At 45.1% G+C, this 23,088-nt stretch overlaps 4 protein-coding genes across 12 annotated transcripts; 1 reads left to right on the top strand and 3 right to left on the bottom strand.

Moving 5' to 3' along the window:
• Positions 1-453: 453 nt before the first annotated feature.
• Positions 454-17,526, bottom strand: LOC129581760 (uncharacterized). Of its 4 annotated transcripts, none has more exons than XM_055472980.1 (6): positions 17,191-17,526; positions 2,823-3,133; positions 2,555-2,758; positions 2,406-2,457; positions 1,979-2,348; positions 454-1,754 (listed from the first exon to the last, which is right to left on the bottom strand). In XM_055472980.1, the coding sequence occupies exons 5-6, from the start codon at positions 2,315-2,317 to the stop codon at positions 696-698; spliced, it is 1,398 nt and encodes a 465-aa protein (XP_055328955.1). In that variant the 5' UTR covers positions 2,318-2,348; positions 2,406-2,457; positions 2,555-2,758; positions 2,823-3,133; positions 17,191-17,526; the 3' UTR covers positions 454-695. The 4 variants fall into 4 exon arrangements, with proteins under 4 accessions (XP_055328955.1, XP_055328956.1, XP_055328953.1 ...); XM_055472981.1 differs by having other exon boundaries at positions 2,637-2,758; XM_055472978.1 differs by lacking the exon at positions 2,406-2,457.
• Positions 13,243-16,373, bottom strand: LOC129581682 (myosin-13-like). The gene is made up of 2 exons (XM_055472893.1): positions 14,886-16,373; positions 13,243-14,844 (listed from the first exon to the last, which is right to left on the bottom strand). Exons 1-2 carry the CDS (start codon positions 16,371-16,373, stop codon positions 13,243-13,245), a joined length of 3,090 nt encoding a protein of 1,029 aa, XP_055328868.1.
• A 665-nt stretch (positions 17,527-18,191) lies between the features above and the next one.
• LOC129581608 (uncharacterized) lies at positions 18,192-20,884 on the top strand. Of its 6 annotated transcripts, none has more exons than XM_055472796.1 (4): positions 18,192-18,387; positions 18,528-18,631; positions 19,166-20,268; positions 20,365-20,884. In XM_055472796.1, the coding sequence occupies exons 3-4, from the start codon at positions 19,185-19,187 to the stop codon at positions 20,712-20,714; spliced, it is 1,434 nt and encodes a 477-aa protein (XP_055328771.1). In that variant the 5' UTR covers positions 18,192-18,387; positions 18,528-18,631; positions 19,166-19,184; the 3' UTR covers positions 20,715-20,884. The 6 variants fall into 6 exon arrangements, with proteins under 6 accessions (XP_055328771.1, XP_055328769.1, XP_055328768.1 ...); XM_055472794.1 differs by having other exon boundaries at positions 18,528-18,642; XM_055472793.1 differs by having other exon boundaries at positions 18,486-18,642.
• Position 20,885: 1 nt separating this feature from the next.
• On the bottom strand, positions 20,886-22,999 carry LOC129581610 (S-phase kinase-associated protein 1-like). Its single transcript, XM_055472799.1, has 5 exons — positions 22,626-22,999; positions 22,364-22,480; positions 22,123-22,246; positions 21,701-21,747; positions 20,886-21,492 (listed from the first exon to the last, which is right to left on the bottom strand). The coding sequence occupies exons 1-5, from the start codon at positions 22,695-22,697 to the stop codon at positions 21,325-21,327; spliced, it is 528 nt and encodes a 175-aa protein (XP_055328774.1). The 5' UTR covers positions 22,698-22,999; the 3' UTR covers positions 20,886-21,324.
• Positions 23,000-23,088: the final 89 nt, after the last annotated feature.

Genomic DNA, 23,088 nt, shown 5'->3' with positions numbered 1-23,088 from the left:
TGAAGGAAGGAGCTTGGTTGTCATGAAGCCGTTTAAATCAATACAGTAAGTAACAGTATCTAATCATCAATCGGCAGCAGTGCCGCAGTACTATGAGTGTGAATGATAAAAGAAAAGGTCGTGCAAATACTTGTGTTACTATACTTACTGTGCGCATGCAGCCTTCAGTGAAGCGAATCCGTTTTCTAAAAGACCAGACTAATTCTCATTTAAAAGTTTGAAACACTACTGGAGTACAGGACTAATCAAACCGGAAGTTCTAAATTTAATTTAAACGTCGAGCGCACCCAAGCAGATGTGACGTCAGTCTAAATAGTCTTACTCCAAACAAAATTTGTCTAAAATTGCCTTCCGTGCTTTTCCTAACAGCAATTAAAACTACTGTATATAATTATCATATTTATGTTTATTTTTCTGTGGCAAACACTGCCCTAACATCACTTTGCCATTGAGAACAAAATAAATTTATTGAAGAATGCGTGCAAACGAGATATATATATGAAGGATCTGTACCGATATTACAAAATACGACAAAACAATTGTCAAATTATTCCACATAGTTCCATAGTGTGGCAAACATAAATAAAAACGGGTGCAGTTATATTTAACGGCTAAAACGTTCAGGAGAAACCGGATGCACTTCAACACCTGTACCATGAACTGTTCCAAATACAGTAATAATGACATAAAAATTTTCACTTTCCAACGACGATAGCACATGCAAAAGCCATACCGTCACTATAAAAACATCCGAAGTCGCTGTCCGTCTTCGCCTTTGTAAAAACGCTTCCAATAACCGTAGGATGACCTCCCCCAAAAATTGGCACTCCCGGAAAGACTTCTCGCAACTGTTTGACGTTATTGGCGAAATCCTTGTGGATAGCGGAGGAGACGTGCAGATCACTATGGGAGTAAATCAACAGCATCCGACCTCCCGTGACCTCTTGAGCAGTGAACTGGTTTCGAAGTTGCCGCATCTTTTGTAGGCGGTCCGACTCCTTCGCCATATCATCCAAGACGATCTGGTAGGCGGTAACATCTTGTCCTCCAAAGGCAACGTATTCCAGTCCATAATCGGGTGGCACATCGCATCCGCACATATTCATCACAATCACGGGGAATTCCGGAGACTGGACATTCTCAAAGACTGGATCCCGACCGGTGAGAATGATCACCAGCTTCGGCGCCAGGGCGCTCAGTTCCCGAACCATGAGTGACAAACAGCGACTGTCTTTGCGGGATTGTTCAGTCCATCCATAAGACTTACATCGTCGTCGTATGTCTGATTCCGAATACTGCTTGCGCCAGATATTGATATTGTTCATTTTCGGGAAGATCAACATGCTGAGATCGCGCGACGATGCGCTGTGGTCCCCCTGGTCAGCCGGCGAAGGAATGGGACATAGCACACAGTGGCTGCGAATATGCACAACTTTCCACGCATCTTTCGGCAGCAGATTGGTTAAAATGGTAAACATATCCTTTGTGGTTCCGTCATACTGGCTTTTTGGAATGGAGAAGCGCCACTTATCCGTAAACATCACTTTCGGCGTGGAAAAACATATGACCATATCGGGTTCGCAGTATAATTCATGTAAGCGCTCACCGAAGATATCGCTTTCTCCCAGGACGGCCTTTTGGGCGTTCAGCGTTACCAACAAATTCGAGATATCGGGAAGGTGTATCCAGCGAAAGTTCTGACGATATGACCGCATTTTCTCCAGATTGCAGACTGTTTGAAGATCTTTATTTACCTAAAATTTAAAAATTAAACGATTCTTGATAGATGAGATGATAACGATATAGATTCCACACTTTGAAGGAAAGTGGTTTGCATGAAAATGATTATTTCAAAGACAAGAAGACCGAGACGAGGTATGCAAAAACACTGATTAAAAACTAAACAAATTCTAGAAACGCGATAGTGATGCGCCATATCGAAAATACGTTAACGTTATTAGTGGTCAATGTTCGGTACCTGAGCGAGAGCAAGTAGTGATTTCATCGGAAGATTCTTTACAATCGCGTTCATTATAGGAGGGATAACGATGAAATGATTGAAAGTTTCCGCCACGAATTTCTGTAGCATTTGCTCCTGCATCGCCTTAGCTTCGAATTCATCATTGGCAGCAGTGAGTGTTTTGGGGTGTCCTTTCTTCGTACCGTTTCTTTTGCCCATTTTCAGAGAATTCTTTTCATCACCGCCATCTAATTGACTGTTGCTGGCGCTTAAAGCTTTAACCAAACTGTTCCGCTTCGAGTAAGAAATTCCAGACTCGGCTTTTCTTTTACCAAGGCTTTTCGCGCTGAGGTCCATTTCGATCGTCCATTCACACCATCACTGCAGTCTAAAACGAAAAAATATTCATTCTGTTATCTATCATACCGGGGTCTGAGGGTTGTACTTCATTAGGTTTTGTCGGCAAGGTAGTTCATGTGGTCCGCGACTCCGCATTGCTTGTATGAAAAAAATTTACCATGGATTCGTGATTCACGTAAGTTGTTATGTTGTATTATGATTTAAAAGTGCGCCACTGAACAAGTAAGTACTTACTTGCCTCGTAGGGGCTCCCGATCAGTCATAATTCACAAAAATTATAAAACCCACAAAACGGGAACAGCAGAATCGAGCTTACCTTCGAAAAAACAAGTATCATCGAGCGGATTCTGAATCAAGATGATAAATTACAAGTTAAGTCAAGTCTGCTTAAAAGGATTCCGCTGAGTGTCGTCATGTTCTTCGGTCTCGAAAAGATCCCTACAGAACATCGACAACTCAGATTTGGCGGTCAAAATTCATGCAATAACACGTATGTACGTACGTGGTAAGCCAAACGTCCCAAACGGAGAGAAAACGTTTCGCAGTAGAAGTACTGATGGCGCTCGTACCGTTCCGACCGGCATGGGTTATGCCGGTTAGGCATACCGGCATACGTGGTCCAAACTCCACTTCCATCGGAAAGCCGTAAAAAGGGAAAACTTGGGAGAGGATACAATAAACCCAAACTCGCATTAAATTGTAATTTTCTGGAGATTTGTGCTATTTGTGCTGGGGAGGTTTTTTGTGCTATTTAATTTTCCAACAACAAGGCCAATCAGAGGACGCAACATTTTCACCGCCGTTCTAGAGCACCTGCTAAAATACAATTCGGTAAGAGAGTGTCAAAGCTTTTGATTAACAATGTGAGTGGATTTGCATGCGGATGTTGCAAATTGCCGTAAAGTATTATTATTGTCGTATTAAAAGCTTTATTCCTTTTCGTGTTTAGTCCAGTTAAAGAACTGCTCGCATTAGTACGGGTGCAAGACTGCAGACTGCAGCTGGTTTCAGGTTGTATAAAATAGGTAAAACTATTGTTTTGATTTGATTTATTGTCTCATGCAGCGGGACAGATGTCCCCTCTGGGCACTTGACACAATTATAGACACAATTTAAATCTTCAAAAGGTAGCCCAAAAATTATAGAAGTATCAGACAAAAACAAACCAAATGTAAAAAATAAAGACAATCAAATAATAATTTTGCACAGAAAATGCTGGAAACCACAATGTCGAATCAGTTCTTCAGTAGCTTAGTATAACCGTGGACTGTGAAAGAGTCCAGGACGGTAGCCCAGACTGACAGGACTCCGTGGAGTGTAATACGTGACGTTTAAAGGAAGAAATGCACAACGCACGATATCCAGTCTACGTAGTACACTTTATTAACGTTCTCTATCGTGAAAACCAACACACTGACGTTCAGTCAACTCAGAGAGCCAAATTCCACCTGCTCTCGACAACTCTAAAGCACTGCGCAGCAGTGAACATAATGAACGGCAGTAGCCGACCAATCAGAGAAGCGCTGCGTCACAGACGGCAATTCCCCATGGAGTAGTGCAACGAAGCACTCCCGTAGCGCCAGTAGCGTCACGCAGGTGGACGCAAGGGAGCCATCGCCTCACATGCCTCTGGGTGGGAGGCTGAGCTCCGTCGAAGCTTGATCCATTCCATTCCGCTCCGAAGGTGGTCTGTGCGCGCTCTCGTAAAAAAAAAAAAACATCAAATTCTCTTATTCCTTCTTATATCACATGATTCCAAATGCACAATGTGAAATAAAGAGATCTGTATAAAAATACTATTCCATATAAACAGATCAACAGTTATAACAGATCAACAGAAGCAGTTAAATGAAACATGTAGACTAGGATCCTCCATTGACTCGCGTAGGTCACTGGTCCTGTCCACCGTTTTCCACATCTCTTTGGCCCATTCCGCTCCATCTTGAGCATCTTTTGCGCATCTTCGTGCGACTTTCATCACATCAGCTTGTAGGAATAAGGTGCGTATCGAATGTACGTCTTAGGAATACTGCTTCAGCTTTGGAATAGGTGCGTATCAATTGTACGACTTCATAATGAGATCCGGTTTAAGTCATGGAGGGACATCATATAGATAAGCGAAGTTCGCTTCCTCCCTGGTAAGATCATCCTTCTGATCATGGATGTGCGACATCATCTGGTACAATTTATTCAGCATATGTCATGGAGGAACTTAGCCGTTTTTCATCGGCTTTCAAGCTCATCTCAGCTTGCCTCCCTAGTAAAGTTCATTGCGTCGCACAATCCATCTCTTCTGCCTTATTTAGAGAGCCGGCCAAATGTACCGAAGCTACTCTTAACTAAGATGAGTCGATAAATAGGGATCGTTCTCGATCTTTTGACTTTTTCCCAGTATCTGAATTGTCTGCCGAATCGGTCGGGTTCGTAGCAGATTCCTTTTCATCAATTGAAAGCTTCGGAATAGAACTTGATGATGACTTCGTCGATTTCGGTTCACTTCTCTGGGTGGGAGCCGAGTCCGTCTCATCATCTTTCGATTTTTCTTCCACAATTACACATTCTTCTTGGGAAGTTATATCGGTTTTTGACCTGCCGCCGCTGTAGCAGCAGAGCGTGGTTTGAAACGGTCTGCTACCTCATCGTTTTCAACTGCCATGTCAGCATCCTTCTGCTGATCGGTAGCAGTGCGTGGTTTGAAAGAAGACTGTTGAGTCAAGTCTTCTGGAGAAGCACGATCTGCTAGTTCAGCATCTTTCTGCTGATTATTAACGTTGGTAGCAGTGCGTGGTTTGAAAGACTGTTTCGAAGTACGATCTGCTACGGTGACATCACCATCGTTGTTTGCCGGTTCGGCGGCTTCCGCTAAGTTGCCAGCTTGTTCGCTCAACTTGATAGTTACTGCTGTTTCAAAGTCCTTATCCTGTTTCTTCGATCTTCCTCGTTTCTTTTTCTTCGTCTCTGCTATATCTTCTGATGATTGAGGTATCGTTGAGCGTGGTTTGAAAGAAGCGCGCTCTGCGTTGTTAACACCATCGGTAGCGGATCGTGGTTCAAAAGCTTCTTTTGGACCGCGGTCTGCCTCGGTCTCCATCTCATCCGCTCCGGTAGCAGGTCGTGGTTCACGCTCTGGTATTCCTTCTTTATCCTCTCGTTCTTCCGTTAAAGGTGGATGCCATGGCTTTAATCGATCGATGGAGACAACTTTCAGATCAGCTTCTTTTATCGGGTTCATTTCGATGACTTCAACTTCGTTTGGTCTTGGGAAACTGAGGATTTTCCATACTTTATCGTACTTTTTCTTAAAGTCGGATTGAACTTCCTTTTTTCCTTGCTTTGAATCTTTTGGAAGTCGGATGAGTACGAAGTCACCGATTTTGAAGTTCGGTTCCGATTTCTTCTTATTATAAATTTCAGCATTCTTCTCATATGCATCCTTTATATTGCATCTGGCAACTTCCTCAGCGAATATCAGATTCTTTTTCATGGTCTCCACCCATTCGTCTGGAGTACCATAATCATCTGCCAAGTTCGTTTTTGTCACCACATCCTCTGGCATAGTCATCTCCCTTCCATGTAACATGTAGTATGCCGAGTAGCCGGTTGTGGCATGTATCACTCTGTTCATCCCTGAGACCACGTACGGAAGGTACTTGTTAAATTTCCGTTCATTTCCCGCTTTCATATATTGTGCCAATCCATCTCCGATGATCTGCATCTGCCGTTCCACTTGGCCTTGGCCTTCAGGGTGGTATGCCGTTCCGAACGTGTGTTTGATTTTGAACACGTTGGTGACTTTCGCTAAAACTTCCGCTGTGAAGTGCCTTCCGCGATCCGTATGTAAGATATGCGGTGCTCCATGTACCAATATCACATGTTTTACAAAGACTTTGGCAAATTCCTTCGCTGTTGCCGTTTTCATCGGTACTGCTATCACATATTTCGTCAGCTGATCGATGAACACCGCTATATACTTATATCCCCGTTTCTTTGTCGGTAATAAAGGTCCTTTCAGATCGGCATATACTCGAAAGAAAGGATGTCCCACTTTGATCTCTTGCAGCTTTCCAGGTGGGCATTTCCTTGGTGTCTTGGTGAACTGACATCCTTGGCATGCGAGTATATAATTCTTAACGTCCGTACTCATTCTGTCCCAATAGTATCGCAGTCTTATTGCTGCTAGCGTCTTTTCGTATCCAAGATGACCTGCTGCTTTCTCATCATGCAGCGCATGGATGATCGCTCGTCTCATGGACAGTGGTACGACATATGACCTTTCTAATCTCCCTTTGTTATCTTTTATTCGGTACAAGATTCCATTCCACAACTGGTAATGAACTTCGAACTTCGATCTCGTTTGGGCGTCTGCTAAATGTTCGAGTTCATCGATGATCATTGCAAGGTGAGGATCTTTCAGCTGCTTATTTCGAAGCTGCAAGTTCGAGTCATCTTCTTCTTCCTCATCTCCTTGCAGGTTGACGATGCGAACAGTTGCGGTGCTGAGATCGTTCCAGTCCGTGATGACTTTGCATCGCGGTAACGGTTTATGTCGGTTATCCTTCTTTTTAGGAAATCTCAGCAGCTTAATCGGGCATTCATTTAAAGCCCGTACACGGTTAACATTGATCATTGATTCCGCCGGCTCATTCGCCGTAGCCGGATCATCTTTTACTCGCTTCTTTCGCTCTTCGGCCATCTGTACGAACAGCTGCCACACTTCAACTGCCGGTTCCTTTATGTCATACTCTTTTTTAATATCTTCGAAGTTCGGAATTTCATCGAATTCTTCATCATGGCATGTTGGGCCTTCGATTGGTGCCCTCGATAATGCATCCGCGTTATCGCAGTACTTTCCCGGTTTGTACTCGATCTTGAACTGATGACCTTGTAATGCCATCGCCCATCTCGTAAGTCGCGGATTCATGCCAACTTTGTTCGTTTCCGATCTCAGTAGATTCGTCAATGCTTGATAATCTGTTCGTACGGTGAACTCGGAGTAATCGATGTACGATTTGAACTTCCTGACGGCGAACACGACCGCTAGGCACTCCCATTCGGTTACACCGTAGTTCCGTTCAGCTCCATGTAGGACGCGGCTCGCATAGGCAATTGGATGACCTTCTTGTGATAGTACTGCTCCAATCCCTTCTTTGCTCGCGTCACATTCAATTACCGTTGGCTTAGCTGGATCGAACTTCGCTAAGACTGGACCTTCGCATAGCAACTTTTTCAAATTGTCAAACTCCTTCGTATGAACTTCTGTCCAATCTTTTCGCACGTGTTTATCGTTTCTCAGCAGCTCATATAAGTGACAGGTCTGCTGTGCATATCCAGCTATGAATTTCCGATAATAGTTCGCAAGTCCCAAAAACGATCTCAACTGCCGTTCAGTCTGAGGTCGTTTGAACTCGGATACTGCGGTGATCTTTTCGGGATCCATGCGAACTCCATCTTCGCTGAGTATATGACCTAGAAATCCCATCTCCCGCATTCCGAATTCACACTTCGTCGGTTTAATGGTGAAGCCTGCTTCGACCAAACTTTGAAGGACATTCCTCATGTTCTGCAGGAAAATCTCCCAAGTTTTTCCAGCAAAAATGACATCGTCGATGTATCCAAAGACACAGCCCTTTCGCTTTGCCTTGGATAAGACACGATCCATACAGAGTTGGAACGTTGCAGGCCCGTTGCAGACTCCAAATGGCATCCGTTTAAATCGATACATGCCGTCTTGCGTTACGAAAGTTGTTTTATTAATCGATTCTGGATCCATTGGTATCTGCCAGAATCCACTTTGCAGATCCATTTTCCCGTAATACTTGTTGCCTGCACATGCATCTAGCAACTCATCCGGATTCGGTAGCGGGTAGTTATTTTTCTTCGTTAATTTGTTCAACATAATGTAATTGACGCAGAATCTTGTGCCCATCGTTCCGTCACCGTTCTTTTTCGCAGCCAACACAACTGGAAAACTCCAGTCGGCATCTGATGGCTCGATGACGTCCTGCGCCAGCATCTCTTCGATGTGCTTTGTTATGAACTCGCGACCTGTCCAGCTCGTTCTGGCGGGATTGCATTTTACTGGTTTCGCATCACCCGTGTCGATTACATGGGTGATCCCTTTTACATCGCCATACGGTTTTTTCGATGTGGGAAGCACCTTCCAGAACTCCCAGAATGCATTATACACATCGTTTTTCTGAGCTTGTGTGAGATCAGGTCCGAGTTTCAAACTTCCGATGATCTTTGTCAGCTCGGCTTTCGTTGTGTCATCCACTTCGGGATCAAAAAGCACGTTCTTTACTGTGCCACTATTGATCTGGACGTTCTCCATATGATCGTATGGCTCAACATAACCGAGGAACTGACCCTTCTTAACAACTTGCCGTTTAATGCTATGGTTAGCGATGACCAGATCAAAGTGCCTTCCTCTATGATCGGTCACTCCCGCTAACGGTTGAACATCAGTTTCCACTTGGAAGACGGGTGTGAACATCAGCTTCTCTTTAGCTGGTACGAATTTCCCCATTCTGACTTTTACACGGGTACAAACAGATGGTTTTAAAAGGATCCGTTGATCACTGTAGACTCTTATCGTCTCTCTGTTCAATTTCATCCTTTGCACGTTCGTTCTTCTCACTTTAATGTCCTGTTCCTTTTCTTCATCAACTTCGTCATCTTCGTCGAGATCGAGGAGATCCTCTTGATCTGAGAGATCGTTTACACCTGAGTCTTCTGAAGTCGTTGAGTTGTCACTTGAACTCGTCCAATCTGAGTCTGAGTCACTGCTCTCATCTTCAACTTCAGCGCTCTTATCGAGTGGTCTTCCATCAACTTCATCTTCCTCAGATGAAAGGTCACCTTCGTCGCCCTGAGAATCGCTAAGTTTTTTCGCTTTCAAATTTTTGAGCAGAGGTTTGCCCGTTTCTTTTGCCTTGATTCCATATTTCGCTGCGATTCTCGGATGACTGCGCGTTACTCGCACTTTCGGTGATGACCTTTGTTTATCGGAGTTCGATCTCCGATCATCTGGGACTATTCCTTCGAGCTGATCGATCTCTTCCAAACTCATCAATCTGCTGTTCTCGAGCGGTGGACCTTCCTCACCCGTGTCACATACTTTTTCATCTCTTTTTGCTTCTGTTACTGGGTCTTGTTGCCCCGCGGAGATCTTTTCGAGCTCCTCTTGGAACTTTTTCCACATTGCTCCCTTTTCTGAGATCATCTGCGAGATCTCGAATGCTGTTGGTGATCTCTCTTCATCTGTTACGATCGTCTCCTCATCTGTATCCTCCTCGTATCCGATGGGTCTCTTATTCCCGATGAAGACACAGTTCGCATTTAAGTTTTCGGCGAGGAGTTCGTTTTTAGGGTTCATCTCATATATGCACCATTTATCATTTCCTCGTTGGGGGTACTCATCTCCATCTGGAGTTGGTGCGAAAGTCACTTTCTTCTTGACCGGGTGACCCGCTACTTCTCAAGTATGTCGTATGTCTTTTTCTGGCAATGGAGGGAATTCTGCTTCAAGTTCTTTCCAATACTTTTCAAAGGATTTTTCATTTCCTCTCTCCAGCGCCTTATAGAACATCTCGAACAGCTCATATACTGGTTTACCGAGTCCGGTTGGGAAGATGATCGTTGTTCCTTCTCCCTTATAGAGGTGATTAACACGAAAGTCCCAGAAAAGATCGGTTCTTGCATTTTCCCACATGATTCCTTCATCAAATACTTCATTTATTTCTCGATCGAGTTTCGATCGGAGTTGCTTGACGTTCGGGTCCGATCTCCCTAAGTTCGCAATCAAGCTATCGACGCTGTTATCCAAATGAAGCAATGATCTCCCCCTTGTTATGATGAAGTTCCGAACGCAGGATAGCCATTCCTTATATCGCTGCCAATGGTAGCGTTCGATGTGCTGATTCCACATTGAGTTTGTTCTACTAATACTTTTCACTTCCTTCTGGACATGGTTTTTCGTCTCTTCGATTGCCGCATTGCAGCTTGGCCAATCTCTGAGATCATCTTGACAAGCATCTCGACGACATTCCTCACATCTCCCTTGAAGTTGCACTCGACACGGGTTCTCATTGTAACCGTTGTGACAACTGCTAATACGTTCTTCCAGTGTCATTTTATCGAGGCAAGCGAATGGGTTGTTGCTGTCGTCGATTTCCGTATTCCAAAAACCGTGATCCGGTATCCCTTTATCCTTGTCAGATGAGATTTCGATGATCTCCGGTTGTTTTTCGGTTCGATGATCTCTCAGCTGTTCAATCGCTCCATCTCGTATCTCGCTTAAGAGTATCTGTTCATCTTGTGTCATCTTTTTTGGAGCGTCTAGTTTCTTTTCGAACTTCTTATCGTCCCATACTTTGGCGACTTTTATTCCCAGTGCCTCTGGTACTGGGATAGACTTTGCTAACTCCATGCCAGGTGCAAGAGCTCGTTTCGCTTCAGTAGCTGCTTCCTGTTCTAACCGGAAAGGTTACCGGACTTGTAAAAGCAGCTAAAACGGATCAAAAGGTTATCCCAGTACCAGAGGCACTGGGAAAGCAGATGATGAACCAACGAAGGGGAGGTTCACCTGCTCAGCTGTCGACGATCGAAAAGATGGCAGCCATCCAAAAGGAGATCTCCACCCGACTGGGGAGATCATCAGTGAAACCGAAAGAACGGGCAAACGCCGTTATCCCAGTACCAGAGGCACTGGGAACGAAAGATGAAACTCCGTTAACGATGAAGCAGATCGCTGGCATACAACTTTGACAGCTGATTTCGGCTCATCTTCAACTTCCTCCTCCCCATGATTATCGATCAAGACGAACTTTGTCGCCAGAAAATCATGTCCCAATAATACTTGTACATCATCTGTTTTCGGTCTTACGTAGAAGGAGTGTTGACTGGTCCGTTTCCGCAATGTCACTGGTGCTACGCAGTAATGCGTCACGTTAAAGCCTGATGTCCCGCTGATTCCGTTAATCCTCACCAAACGATCTGGTGGAAGCGGTAAAACATGCAGTCCGTTCTTTTCGCAAAACGGTCGGCTAATCAGCGATGTTTCCGCACCAGTATCCAACATCGCCAGGACCTTTATGTCGCCGATTTTCACCTCATGTGTGTACGCTTCGATCCTTTTCGGCAAGTTATGCTTCGATCCATTTTGTACTTTGAGCGTACGAACGGTGCATTTAACTGGGATAAGCGATACAGGTCCCGGATCCATATCAACTGCTGAAGAGGACACCTGCCCGTTCGCTAAGGTGCTATTCCTCTTCAGTATCGAACTCAGGTGATCGATCCTGTGTGGGACATCAGTTCGGATATCATAAAATTGTCTCTTCTTTCCATCTTTTGAGCTTTTTCCCATCTCACACCCCTTTTCCTTTGCAGCTTTATCATCTTTGACGGTCTTTTCAACTTCGTTTAGTTGCTCCTTCGCAACTTCTGAGTGATCTTTGATCACCTCAGAGATGGTCTGATGCAATGTGACATCATCTGATTTGTCACGCAGATGCTCAACGATCTCATCTGTGATCTGGTCAACTCGTTTTAGCTCATCTTCTTCGCTGTCCGGTTGATCTGGTGATCTTTCATATGTGACCATCTCATATCCGTTTTGGGTCATCCAGTCGATCACTTTCGCCGATACCTCATTGTTCGTTTTCGTCGGATCGGTTTGTGAAGACACCCCATCTGTTCGGATTGGTGATTTGTCATTCGGATCTTTCTGTAGCGCTTCGGTTAAGTCCCGTGACCTTTCAGCTCGTTTTATTGCAAATCCACCATCTGGCAGTTTCTGTAACGGAACTTTTTCTCCGTAATTTAACGGTTTATCAGCTGGAGAGCATTTCGATTCTGATCAGCGAGTGTCGTTTTATATACGATCTCGTTGAACACTGGGACAGGGTTCATTAATCCTTGAGCTGGTTTCCCGGTAACCAACTCATCGAGACGTTTTCTCTGGAACTGAGTCCGCAACTGCTGCATGTCCCAGTAATCTTCTTTTGACATTCTCGCTTTCTGAGATGCTTTCGGCGAAACAGGTATCCACATGCCGTGGTTCCCATGAGGTCGATATGTCACCTTTTGCCAGTCTTGCTTCCGCTGCAGCATCTCTGCATCATCCAATGAGTCATCGGAGATCTGTTGTGCTTGTTCGCCCTCTTTAAGCTGCACTTTTCGCAGCGTCAGTTCCTTTTCCTGACCTTTTTCAACGATCTTTTTGTCGTTAGTTTTGGCGACTGCACTTGCTCCCTGATCTCTCACTGGTGCTTTCCTTATAGGAAGTGGTTTTTCATCTTTGCTGCCCACTGTGGCGTTCTGTTCTAACCACTTTTGTTTTAGTACCGTATCATCTTCATCTTCCGGACAATTCCCAAACTTCGTTTTCATCTCCTTCTCTGCGTTTTGATTACGTAGAAACCCTCGGAATCTGGAGTGTTGATCATTCGTCTCTTCTTCTTCCAGTTTCTTCTTCAAGTTCGCCTTTCGAATGATCTCGTTACGTTGAGCGCGCCGTTCTTTTAGCTTTTCGGCACTACATTTTCCTTTATTTATCAACTGATCATCAGCAGTACTATTCTGCTGTAGTTTCGCAGTTCCATTCTGCGCAGGTGGTCCTTTCTTCACCTGTGATGGCATCTTTTGAGCCATCTCACTCACAGTACCATTCTGTGGTGACTTCGCAGTAACATTCTGCGGAAGTGGCCTTTTGTCCACTTGTGATGGCATCTTTTGAGCCATCTCGTTCAGCTGGTATGACGGCATCTTATTAGCCGCTTCGCCTACAGTCCGATTCTGTGGCTGTGGTCCTTTGCCCACTGATGATGGCATCTTATTAGCCATCTCTTTCGCAGTCCGATTCTGCGTTCCTCCTTTATCCGGTGGTTTCGGTTGCGGAGGATCAGTAGGCTCACCGGCACCTACTGATCTTGGCCGTTTCCCTGATCCAGCACCTGCTGCCGCTGCTGGACTTGTTCATTTCTCTGGCCAGCGCCGTTCGCGCCGCCGCCGTCGTTATTATCGGCGCGTCCGTTGCCGCCGCCGTTCCGGTTGCCATATCCGCCGCGTCCATTGCCGCGACCTCTTCCGCGGAAGCCACCTCTTCCTCCGCCGTTATAGCCGCCACCGCCACCATTTCCATTGCCCTGGCCGGCGCCGCCGCCGTTCACCTGTTTGAACGCGGCCCATCGCGCGACCAGGTCGTAGCCGTTCGCTACTGCTTGTCGCCAACCGCCTTGGGCTCGCAGCCGTTCCCACTCTCGGGTGGCGAACAAGTTCGGATTCCGGTTTGGTGGCATGCCAGCGAACATGCAGTTCTGTGCATCGTGGTTTCCAAATCCACAATTTTGGCACAGCTGCACGCCCTGGGCGATCCATCCATCGACTTGACCGAATTTCCATTCCGTTCGGGAACCCTGCGGCTGCTGATAGTTGCCGCGATTCTGCTGGTAGTTCCCTTGTCGGTTATTGGGCTGATAGTTGCCCTGCCCCTGATTTCGGTTGAAGTTGCCATTTCGTTGGCCACTATTCCAGTTTCCATTTCCATTTCCATAATTGGACCTTCCTTGCTGTTGGGGCACCCCTCCCTTCAGGGGACTCGGCATAACATTTGCCGGGGCCATTGGCCTTGCCTGCGCTTGTATCGCGGCGACCATGGCATATGAGATCGGTTGTCCAGTTTGGCTGTCGATGAAAGTCATCTCCTTACGAGTTGGGGATGGCGATCTCGTCTGGTATTCCACAGGGGACGGTGTGGGTGCGTATTGTCGCTGTGCCATTTCAGCTTGGCCCGACCGGATGGTTGCGATCTCCGGTTGGTTGCGTTGACCTTCCACCACTTTATATTTGTCCTCGCCAGCTGTCCACGATCGGAAGAAGTCCTTTATCTCCGTTGGCGTTTTGAATTCTCTTATCTTCAGGGCTTTATAGAGATCGGGATCAGTTCTGCATCCGTCGATCAGAAAGGCAACTGCCTGTAGTTCAGTAATGGCCCTTTTTGCCTTGAACTTCATCATTGCCTGATAGAACTGTTCGGGTGTTTCTTTTCCTGGTTTAAATTTCCTGTTCATGGCTTCGCGTAAGCCAAGAACTTCTTCATTTCGATCACCAAACTCATCTTTAAACTTGTTCAACCATTCCGTGACGGTGTAAACCTCCTCTTCGGCTTCTTCGATGTCTCTTTCGGCATCGAACCAGGTCTTTGCTGGTCCTCTAACGGCGCTGGCGATATCGATCAGTATCTGATCATCAGTCATGTCGTATGTCCGTTGTGTTTCTCTTACTAATCGGATCCATCCGCTTAACGCATCACGGTTGCCGTCGAAAGTCGCAAGATCAGTTTTGCGACCCATGTTTCTGATGGATCTGTTAAATTCCCGTTGTCCTCGATTTTCATTCCGATCTTCTCGTTGGTTGCGTTCGTTACGATATTCCTGGAAGAATCTTCCGTCGTGTTCGTGCCGTGGAGAGCGTGCATCTTGATTTGCGCCGTCCTTAACCGCTGTTTCGATGGGCCGTTGGAACTGTGAAGGGTCACCCGAGCTCATATGTGGTTGGTGACTACCTGACGGGTTCCTATTATCCGAAGTTTCCCCATCCTTTTCCGCTTTGAAGCCTCCTGTGCCGCCGCCCGTTCGTAGCGGCATCTCAAAGTGGAAGCTCCCGCCCGCTTCTTGTGCCTTACTATAGCTGGGCGGGGTGTGTCGGCAGCATCTCTCTTTGCACTTCCTGCTTGCAGAATTAGCTCTTCCCTGTGTTTATTTGTCACTTTTAGGCCCTTGTTCTCATCTTCGAGACGTTTAATTCTGGTGTTAAGCTGCTCGTTTTCCATTTGCAGCTGATCTCGCTCCTGCTTGAGCATGTGGGCGAAATTCTGCCGCTGAATCGTCTCTGTGTTTAACTCCTTTTCGTCCATCTCTCTCGCTTTAATCTGGTCAATTAGCTGATTCATTTGCTGTTCCAGTTGAGCATACGCGTCAGCTGCCGATTTCAGTCGAGTTCTCGATTGGGTGACTTCGTCTTGGTGAGTCATCACTGTTTGTGTCATATCGACTATTTCCGTATTGAGCTTTATATTCTCATCTGTCAGCTCACGGATCTTTTTCTGATGTTCTTTGCTTTCCACTTCGACTTTTGTCACCTTCGTATCTAGTCGTCGTGCTTCATCTTCCCATCTTTGGCCCCATTCGGCCGCCTGCTGACCAGCTTCTTTGAGCTGCGCGTTCTCCTCAGTGACCTGCCTGATCTCATCTTTTAGTCGTTCTCCTTCGGTAGCTAGGAGCTCTCTCAGGTCTTGTGCCACTTTGAGGGCATCATCAGCTCGTTTCTGATGATCTTCCGATTCCCGTTGGAGAGTTTGAATATTCTCATCTTTAAGCTTCAGGTCATCTCTGAGCTTGAATATATCCTTATTCACTGCTGTCAATCGTTTGGTCGCTTCCGCTAGTTTGTTTGCATACTCATCTCGCTTCGCTTCAGCTTCATCTGCCTTTTTGCGAAGTTCATCGCACTGATCCTTCAATTCGGCTATGTGCCGTGACCTTTCAGCTGTCTCTTCGGACATGCTCTCGTTAAGTTCGTTCACAGCTATGTAGCCTTCCATCTCCCTGTCATCGGCTATCTTCATCGATTCTTCGGCGATCTGCACTTGACGTTCATATCGAACTTTCCATTCTTCCGCTTTAGTTTCCAATACGCCCTGTTGTTGTTCCAGTTCGTATATGCGCGTCTGTAGCGATCCCAATTTGCTCTGATATTCCTGTTTCTTTTTGATAACTTGTGCCTCTTTTTCTTCCAATGAGGTTTCAAGTTCTCTGACTCGTTTTTTCAGGTTCGAAGTGGGACTGTTCGGAGATGGAGATCGTACATTGACGATCTTCCCTGTCTGATTCCTTTCAATCAGACTTTCGGGGATGTCCTCGAAGGGTGTCAATCCCTGGGCTCGATCAGCTTCCTTCATGGCCGTTTTAAACGACATATTCAATGTCATCTCATCTTCAGTGAAGTATGATTCTTCATTTCCGCGATTAGACATCATCTCATCAGATGCCATTGGACTCTCGAAGATGTCCTCAGTTGTTGTTTCATCTCCAGATCATCAATAATGTGAAGCTGCTCGGTGAGATCTAACCAGGTTCTCCTTCTTATCCTGGTCGGTTAGATGTCAGATCCATCTCTGCAGCTCGTTCCGAGTTCCTTCTTTGGTGACCTCCTGGTTCACCTCGCTGCTTGAAGATGAGAGCTGATGCTCAGCTTCATCTGTAAAGGTCTCTCGATCTGTCCTACTCTGATCTGATCTCGTGAGAAGGTCACTAGATGATCTCCGAGATGATCGATCTCCCGAGATGGTCACTTTTTCGGTCAACTCAGTTCGATTGAAAACAGATCTTCCTTTAACTGATTTCTGAGATCATTTACAATGAGAAAAGATCGTTTTAACTGATGAGAGTTCGTTACGAGATCGTTTTAGATCGATCTGATCTGATGTCAAGGTCACTGACGATCTCGAGATGATCGATCTCCGAGATGGTCACTTTTTGGTCACTTCAGTTCAATTAAAACCAACTTCTTTTAGTTAAATCTAAATCGTTTCCGATGAAAAGAGATCGTTTTCACAGCTGGGAGATCGTTGGGAGATCGTTTTTGATCGATTTTACCGTTAAAATTTTTTTGACCAATCGGAGTTCGTTTAACTGACCAATCACGTGTGTCCGTTAAAATTTTCTGACCGGCCTGACGTCACAGATCGACGGCCAGACTTGCGCGCCGTGTGCAAAAGCTACGCCTACGTCTAGCTCAGCTCAGTACCGACCAATGAGAATTGCGCTTTCTACATTTCAACCAATCCGATAATTAATAACGGTTTTTACCTGTCTACCGTTCCGATCCCGCGAAAAGATGATCCAGATTACGGAGATGATCCAGATGATCTTCTCCACAGTCCGATCCCGCGCAGCCGTATTCCGCACGGTTGTGGCGCCTTCCTGTCCGACCTATTCAGCCTTCTGCTGGGCTTGTCAAGCCTACCAGCAGGTCGCTCTACAACCAATTTGATGGAGCGCGTTAACGGATATCTTGGCACCTCATTCGGTGCTGCCAGCTCGTGGCTTCTCGGCTCTTGTGCCCGACAGCCTTGACCCCAACAAGAGGTGCCCGCTGCCTAGCAGAGGAAACAGTACAAGTTCTCCGACAGGAGAGGTCTTGCACCGCAGCCTTCTGCCGTCTGAATTGATGTGCACGACGAGTTCTCCTACAGGAGACTCTCTAGTCAGTGCTGCCTTTAGATCTGATAATCCGATGAGTGCGCCTTGCTTCAGATGAGGAAAACCAGTGCCTTACTGGTGTAATAAGATCGATATGATCCAGATCGATGTGGCCGTTCGCCAAACAGATGATCGTGGCCGTTCGCCAACAGATGAATATGGCCGTTCGCCAGCAGATTCCTCAGAAACCGTCTGTTCACGGCTCTGCTACCATATAACCGTGGACTGTGAAAGAGTCCAGGACGGTAGCCCAGACTGACAGGACTCCGTGGAGTGTAATACGTGACGTTTAAAGGAAGAAATGCACAACGCACGATATCCAGTCTACGTAGTACACTTTATTAACGTTCTCTATCGTGAAAACCAACACACTGACGTTCAGTCAACTCAGAGAGCCAAATTCCACCTGCTCTCGACAACTCTAAAGCACTGCGCAGCAGTGAACATAATGAACGGCAGTAGCCGACCAATCAGAAAAGCGCTGCGTCACAGACGGCAATTCCCCATGGAGTAGTGCAACGAAGCACTCCCGTAGCGCCAGTAGCGTCACGCAGGTGGACGCAAGGGAGCCATCGCCTCACATTAGTATTACAAAAACGTTTAACAAAGTCCAGGTTGCTCCAGTTGACGGTATCCAGTGCACTCCTAAACATGTTGACCGAGGCGTAACTTTCTTTGTCCAGGACTCCAGGGGAATTTCATTCCATAATAGCGCTAAGCGACTTGAGAGAGAGTCCGGGGAGGAAGGCAGAGTGTTGTTAGTTGCATTATTGTTTAGTGATTTTGTTCTGGATCACATTTACGGTAGGCTGCATCGTGCATCACTGATTCACTATCTACTGTTACGATTACTTGTACCACCTTCCTTGTACTTAAGTGCACCTTCCTATTTGTTTCGCTAGTTTGTGCAAGGTTTCCACAATAAGCCTAAGCACTTACTGTAGAGAGAACTAATTTGGGGAATTTCATGAAATACTGTATCTGGTTTCCCGCGGTACAATGGCAAAAGAGTTTAACGAGAACTCAACACAGCCCCACCCTCAGTCTGGTATGTATCTGGTATGTATGCTATTTTTCTAGAATTGTATAATATTATAAATGATAAAAGTTGCAGTTTTAATTGCTTATGGCGACAATATTGCTTAAAGTCATGCGTTCTGTACCATCTCCGTATTCGGCCCGCGGGCTTGAGCGGCCAAAGCGCAGCTCTAGATCCTAGTTTTTTCTATTTCTTTTACTTAACCGAATCGATGGAAAATTAACGGTTTTCTTCTCCATTTGGCTATTAGCAATAACATAGCAGGTCAGCATGTACCCTTCAGTTGATCGGGCTTTTCGCTTTACGGTTCAAGAATGCTCACTGAGCCTCACTCAGCGTAGAAAGTACTTGTAGAGATCTAACTGTAAAAGTAAACTGCACTGAAGCGTGATTGCTCTCTGTAAAACTGTTTGGTGCTTGCAAGTACTCCTATTTTACGGATAGGGCAAATTGTTTCTAAACTCGTGCGCATAATTACGTATTATACGCGCTGAGGTTACGCTCTCACTTTTGATCGATCGGTGACAGAGATTTTTGATTCAGCCCACTTAATTTCTGCAATATGCACGATCGTTCGCATGCATTACTGGTTAGTCCTCCTCTTTTTGGACACATCATTCCCCTACTGGAATTGGGAAAGAAACTGATGGATCATGGATACTTTGTTACAATGGTCTTGTCCAAAAGCAAAGTGAACCAGCTATATCAACGGGAACTGATTCCCGACCGCTTCCAGCCAGTGCTGAGGTTAGTCGGCATTACAGACAAGAACGACGCGGAATACGAAATAGCGGACTACAACATTGCCTACCGAATGGAGCCGCTTCTTGTCTCAGTGTGTCGGGCGCTAATCGCTGAATCTACCAGGAGGAACGATTTGTTGGGTTTGATCGAACAAGGCGATGTGAACGTATTGGCTCCAAATATTTCTGCTGCTGATGGAGAGAAGCCGAATATTGCTCATGTAGATTTGCGTATTACCGTAATCATAACGGATTTTTGCTTGACGGCCCCCATCCAGGTCGGGCACTCGCACAACATTCCAAGTTATATGTTTAGTGCGTTTTCAGCCAGTTTGCTGCGACATATGCTGGTTGTCACGAAAGACACGCCTGTTTGCAAAGATGCAGTGGATTATGCTGACCGGATACGCCCCATTGATCTCGCGACGAATTTACCGATGATGACCGAAAGCACGAAAAACTTCATTTTGCGAATCAACGATGCTGTTCCACTAACGTCGGGGTTCTTGGTGAATTCTTTCAGGGAATTTGACCCGGAAGCTGTGGATAATTTGGAAACAAAGTTGACTAGTTGGAATGTACCGCTCAAGTTTGTCGGACCTTTGCTGGCTGTGACACAAACCGACTTCTCGCCGGCTACACGAATGCTAGTGCAGTGGCTCGATGAGCAACCACTACGCAGTGTGATTTACGTCTCGTTTGGTTCGATGGTTGTTTTGCCTGATGAGCAGGTAATAGAGATAGCCACAGCTTTAATGGCTCATGGCAGTCCCGCAATTTGGTCACTGCGTGAACAGCAACAGAACTTGCTTCCTCCGGAAATCAATACAAAAATTGAAAAATTGGCACACCAGCCAGGCGGCGTTATCGTTTCACCATGGGTGCCTCAGCGTACAGTTTTAGGTACGACACAATGATGTATCGACAGCTGATTAGAATGCGCAGTCAAATTCTACATCAGTCCCAGTAGTTCATTTTAATTGTTAAAATTTCTGATAGGTCATCCGGCAACCGGTGCTATGATAACGCACTGCGGTTGGAACGGAACGCTAGAAAGTATATTTTATGGTATCCCGACACTGGTGTGGCCGATAATGGATGACCAGCCTGTCAACGCAGAAAGTGCGGTGCAAAATCGCCTCAGTGTGCAGATTTCCCCGGTACACTTCACAAATCCCTCGGCTATAGTTCCAGCCGCTGAAATCCAACAGAAGCTGACGGAATTGAAAAATGAGAAGTTTCTTATGGCAGCCAAACACTGGGCGGAAGTCAGTCACGGGGCAGTAAGCAGCGGCGGAAGCTCCTATCAGGAATTCCACAAAACGTTCGTTATGCATGATCTACTGTAAGCTTGCAGATACACGACAGTTTATAGATTACGGCCTTTTATTAAATTCATGATGTTGCGCACAACCTTTCCAGTAGAATATAACTTGCAAATATGCTGCTAGTAATTCAGAGGTAAAGTTGATGAATTCCTTATTCCGAGCACTCAAGCAGAATACATTCGACAGCAATAATTCACGCGTGCGATTAGCAATTATTTACAACATCAAATCACAAAAGTAAGGGACGAAACCCACATGATTCTGTCCGTCGAAGCGAAGTTATTTACCGTCATTCAAATGCTAAACATTATAACAAATTTAGTATTATGAAATAAACAGCAAAAGATTATCCATACACGGGTAAAATGGAAACTTAGGTACTAGTAATTATTAATTAATGAAATAGTTATAGGTGTTCGAGAAATAGTCATAGGTTTGTTCGAGAATGGCCTGTGCAATAATAAGTCTTCCGGCCAAACTGACAAAACCCCTCTCACAGTTCGCAAAACAGCAAATCGAATTTGTTGAATACAGTATTAAACAAAATTCTGGCCGACATGGATGTATGGTGTGGATATCAGATCGTCAGACAAAATCATCCGAAGTTCAGCAAACCAGCGTACGACAGAAATCAGCGCGTCGATGCATCCCGATCTTCACACCATTCATTTTCTTTACGTACAGCTTCTTCCTCTTCAGGAGTAAAATCGTTTTTGATGTTGAATGTGCGTCGGATTTCCTCTGGACTTTTCCCTTTAATCATGTTGGCCACGGTTTTGCAGCAAACGTCGAGCAATCCCTACAAGAATGAAAAATTACAGTTAGTCTTAACAAGCAGGGAAATTTATTTCCGCTAAAAACGTTCCAGAGAGAAATGTATCAACCCCAGTTTACTTTACTAAACTAGGCCCACGCTTCTGCACGTCTGTCTAGATGAAAAACTACTGATTCGAATGCATAATGATTCCACATGATTCGAACATGCGTAATTAATTCGAGGTACATACCTTCATATCCAGGTAATTTGCCGCCAGAATGAGTTCAAATAAAGTGCCTAAAAATACTTAAAAATATAAAAACAGCAGAACAAAAAGAACAAAGTGCTGCTCTAGAAAAAGCAACTTCAAATTTAAAAACTTGTAGAAGCAAGCATCAGCTAGAGTATATTACCTCTCCGGATTCTGTAGTAAATGTTCATACCTAACTTATTACTATCATAGATACGTACATGTTCACGAAAAAAGCGATACCTGTAAGTCAAAGACGACGTCACGTAGATAAATTCATTTACACCAAAAAATAATTATTACACAAAACACAGTGTATAGTACTAAATATCAAAACCGAAAATAAAAATATTATTACCCAATCTAACAATCTGCACGGTTATTACGGTGAGAAACATACTTCAGCAAAGTAGCACACATACCCTGATCGACTTTCAAGAATTCACTGTCCCACTGAACGATGTCATCGGTGCGTTTACTCGTATCGTCATCACTTTCGCGGGTGGCCAAAGGATCGTTCTTATGATATTCAGCCCATGCCAGCACCTTGTAAAATAACATAAAACTGTTTAAAAGTTCCAGTAATACTCAACCTAACCCCAACTCCCAACCTGAAGCTCCCTACAGCTTTGAGTACGGTCTGAGTACTCAGTACTCTCCCACCTTTTTCAGAATGGCTCCTGTGACCATCGGGAGTGGAACCACCTCGTCTTCGCTCTGATTATGTCCTTCATCCGCCAGACCCAAATCTTCCAACATATTTTTTATTGTTCCCGATAGCTATAAAGAAAATAGTACTGCTGAACTGCATAACGAAATCACCAGTCTACCTTAATCGCGGCGCTTTTAAGTTACAGTTAATCAGACATTAACAGGCCAATCAGTCTCATGGGACACAATTAATTAACACTTCACTGCAGCGTACTTTGACAACTTCCAAATCCACGTCGAAAGTTTCCCCGTCATTGCTCTGCAGTCGCACTTTTTGTTCAGGCATGTTGTATTCGCAGCTCCTTTAATAATCAGGACAAATCACAAAATCACAGGCCCCACGGTAGAACAATTCGCTTTGAATTGTTAGACGTTTCCCGAAACAAATATCCCTGTTCGAATTCAAATCAACAACTACTGTAACTCTAATAAGAATAAATACCAAACACCAAACAGAATGACAGAAGTCACTTCTGAGAAGTGAATTTGTTCATTTAAATTTCAGCATAAACAATAAGAAATGCAATCGAATCCGCGTTTCTCATTTCGACATTTCCTGATATTTTATAAGCAATAATTTTTAGCAACTTATTTGAGTACCGAGCCTCTAAGGCAAGGCAAAGCCATGGCTCTGCTTTCACAGAGGGGCGCCACAGTCGCTCACGGTACTCGTACTT

Source organism: Paramacrobiotus metropolitanus, unplaced genomic scaffold (genome assembly GCF_019649055.1).
Source record: "Paramacrobiotus metropolitanus isolate TYO unplaced genomic scaffold, Prichtersi_v1.0 Parri_scaffold0000006, whole genome shotgun sequence".
Taxonomy (NCBI): Eukaryota; Metazoa; Tardigrada; class Eutardigrada; order Parachela; family Macrobiotidae; genus Paramacrobiotus; species Paramacrobiotus metropolitanus.
Note: the sequence above shows the minus strand (reverse complement) of the source record. Positions and strands in the feature narration are given on the sequence as shown.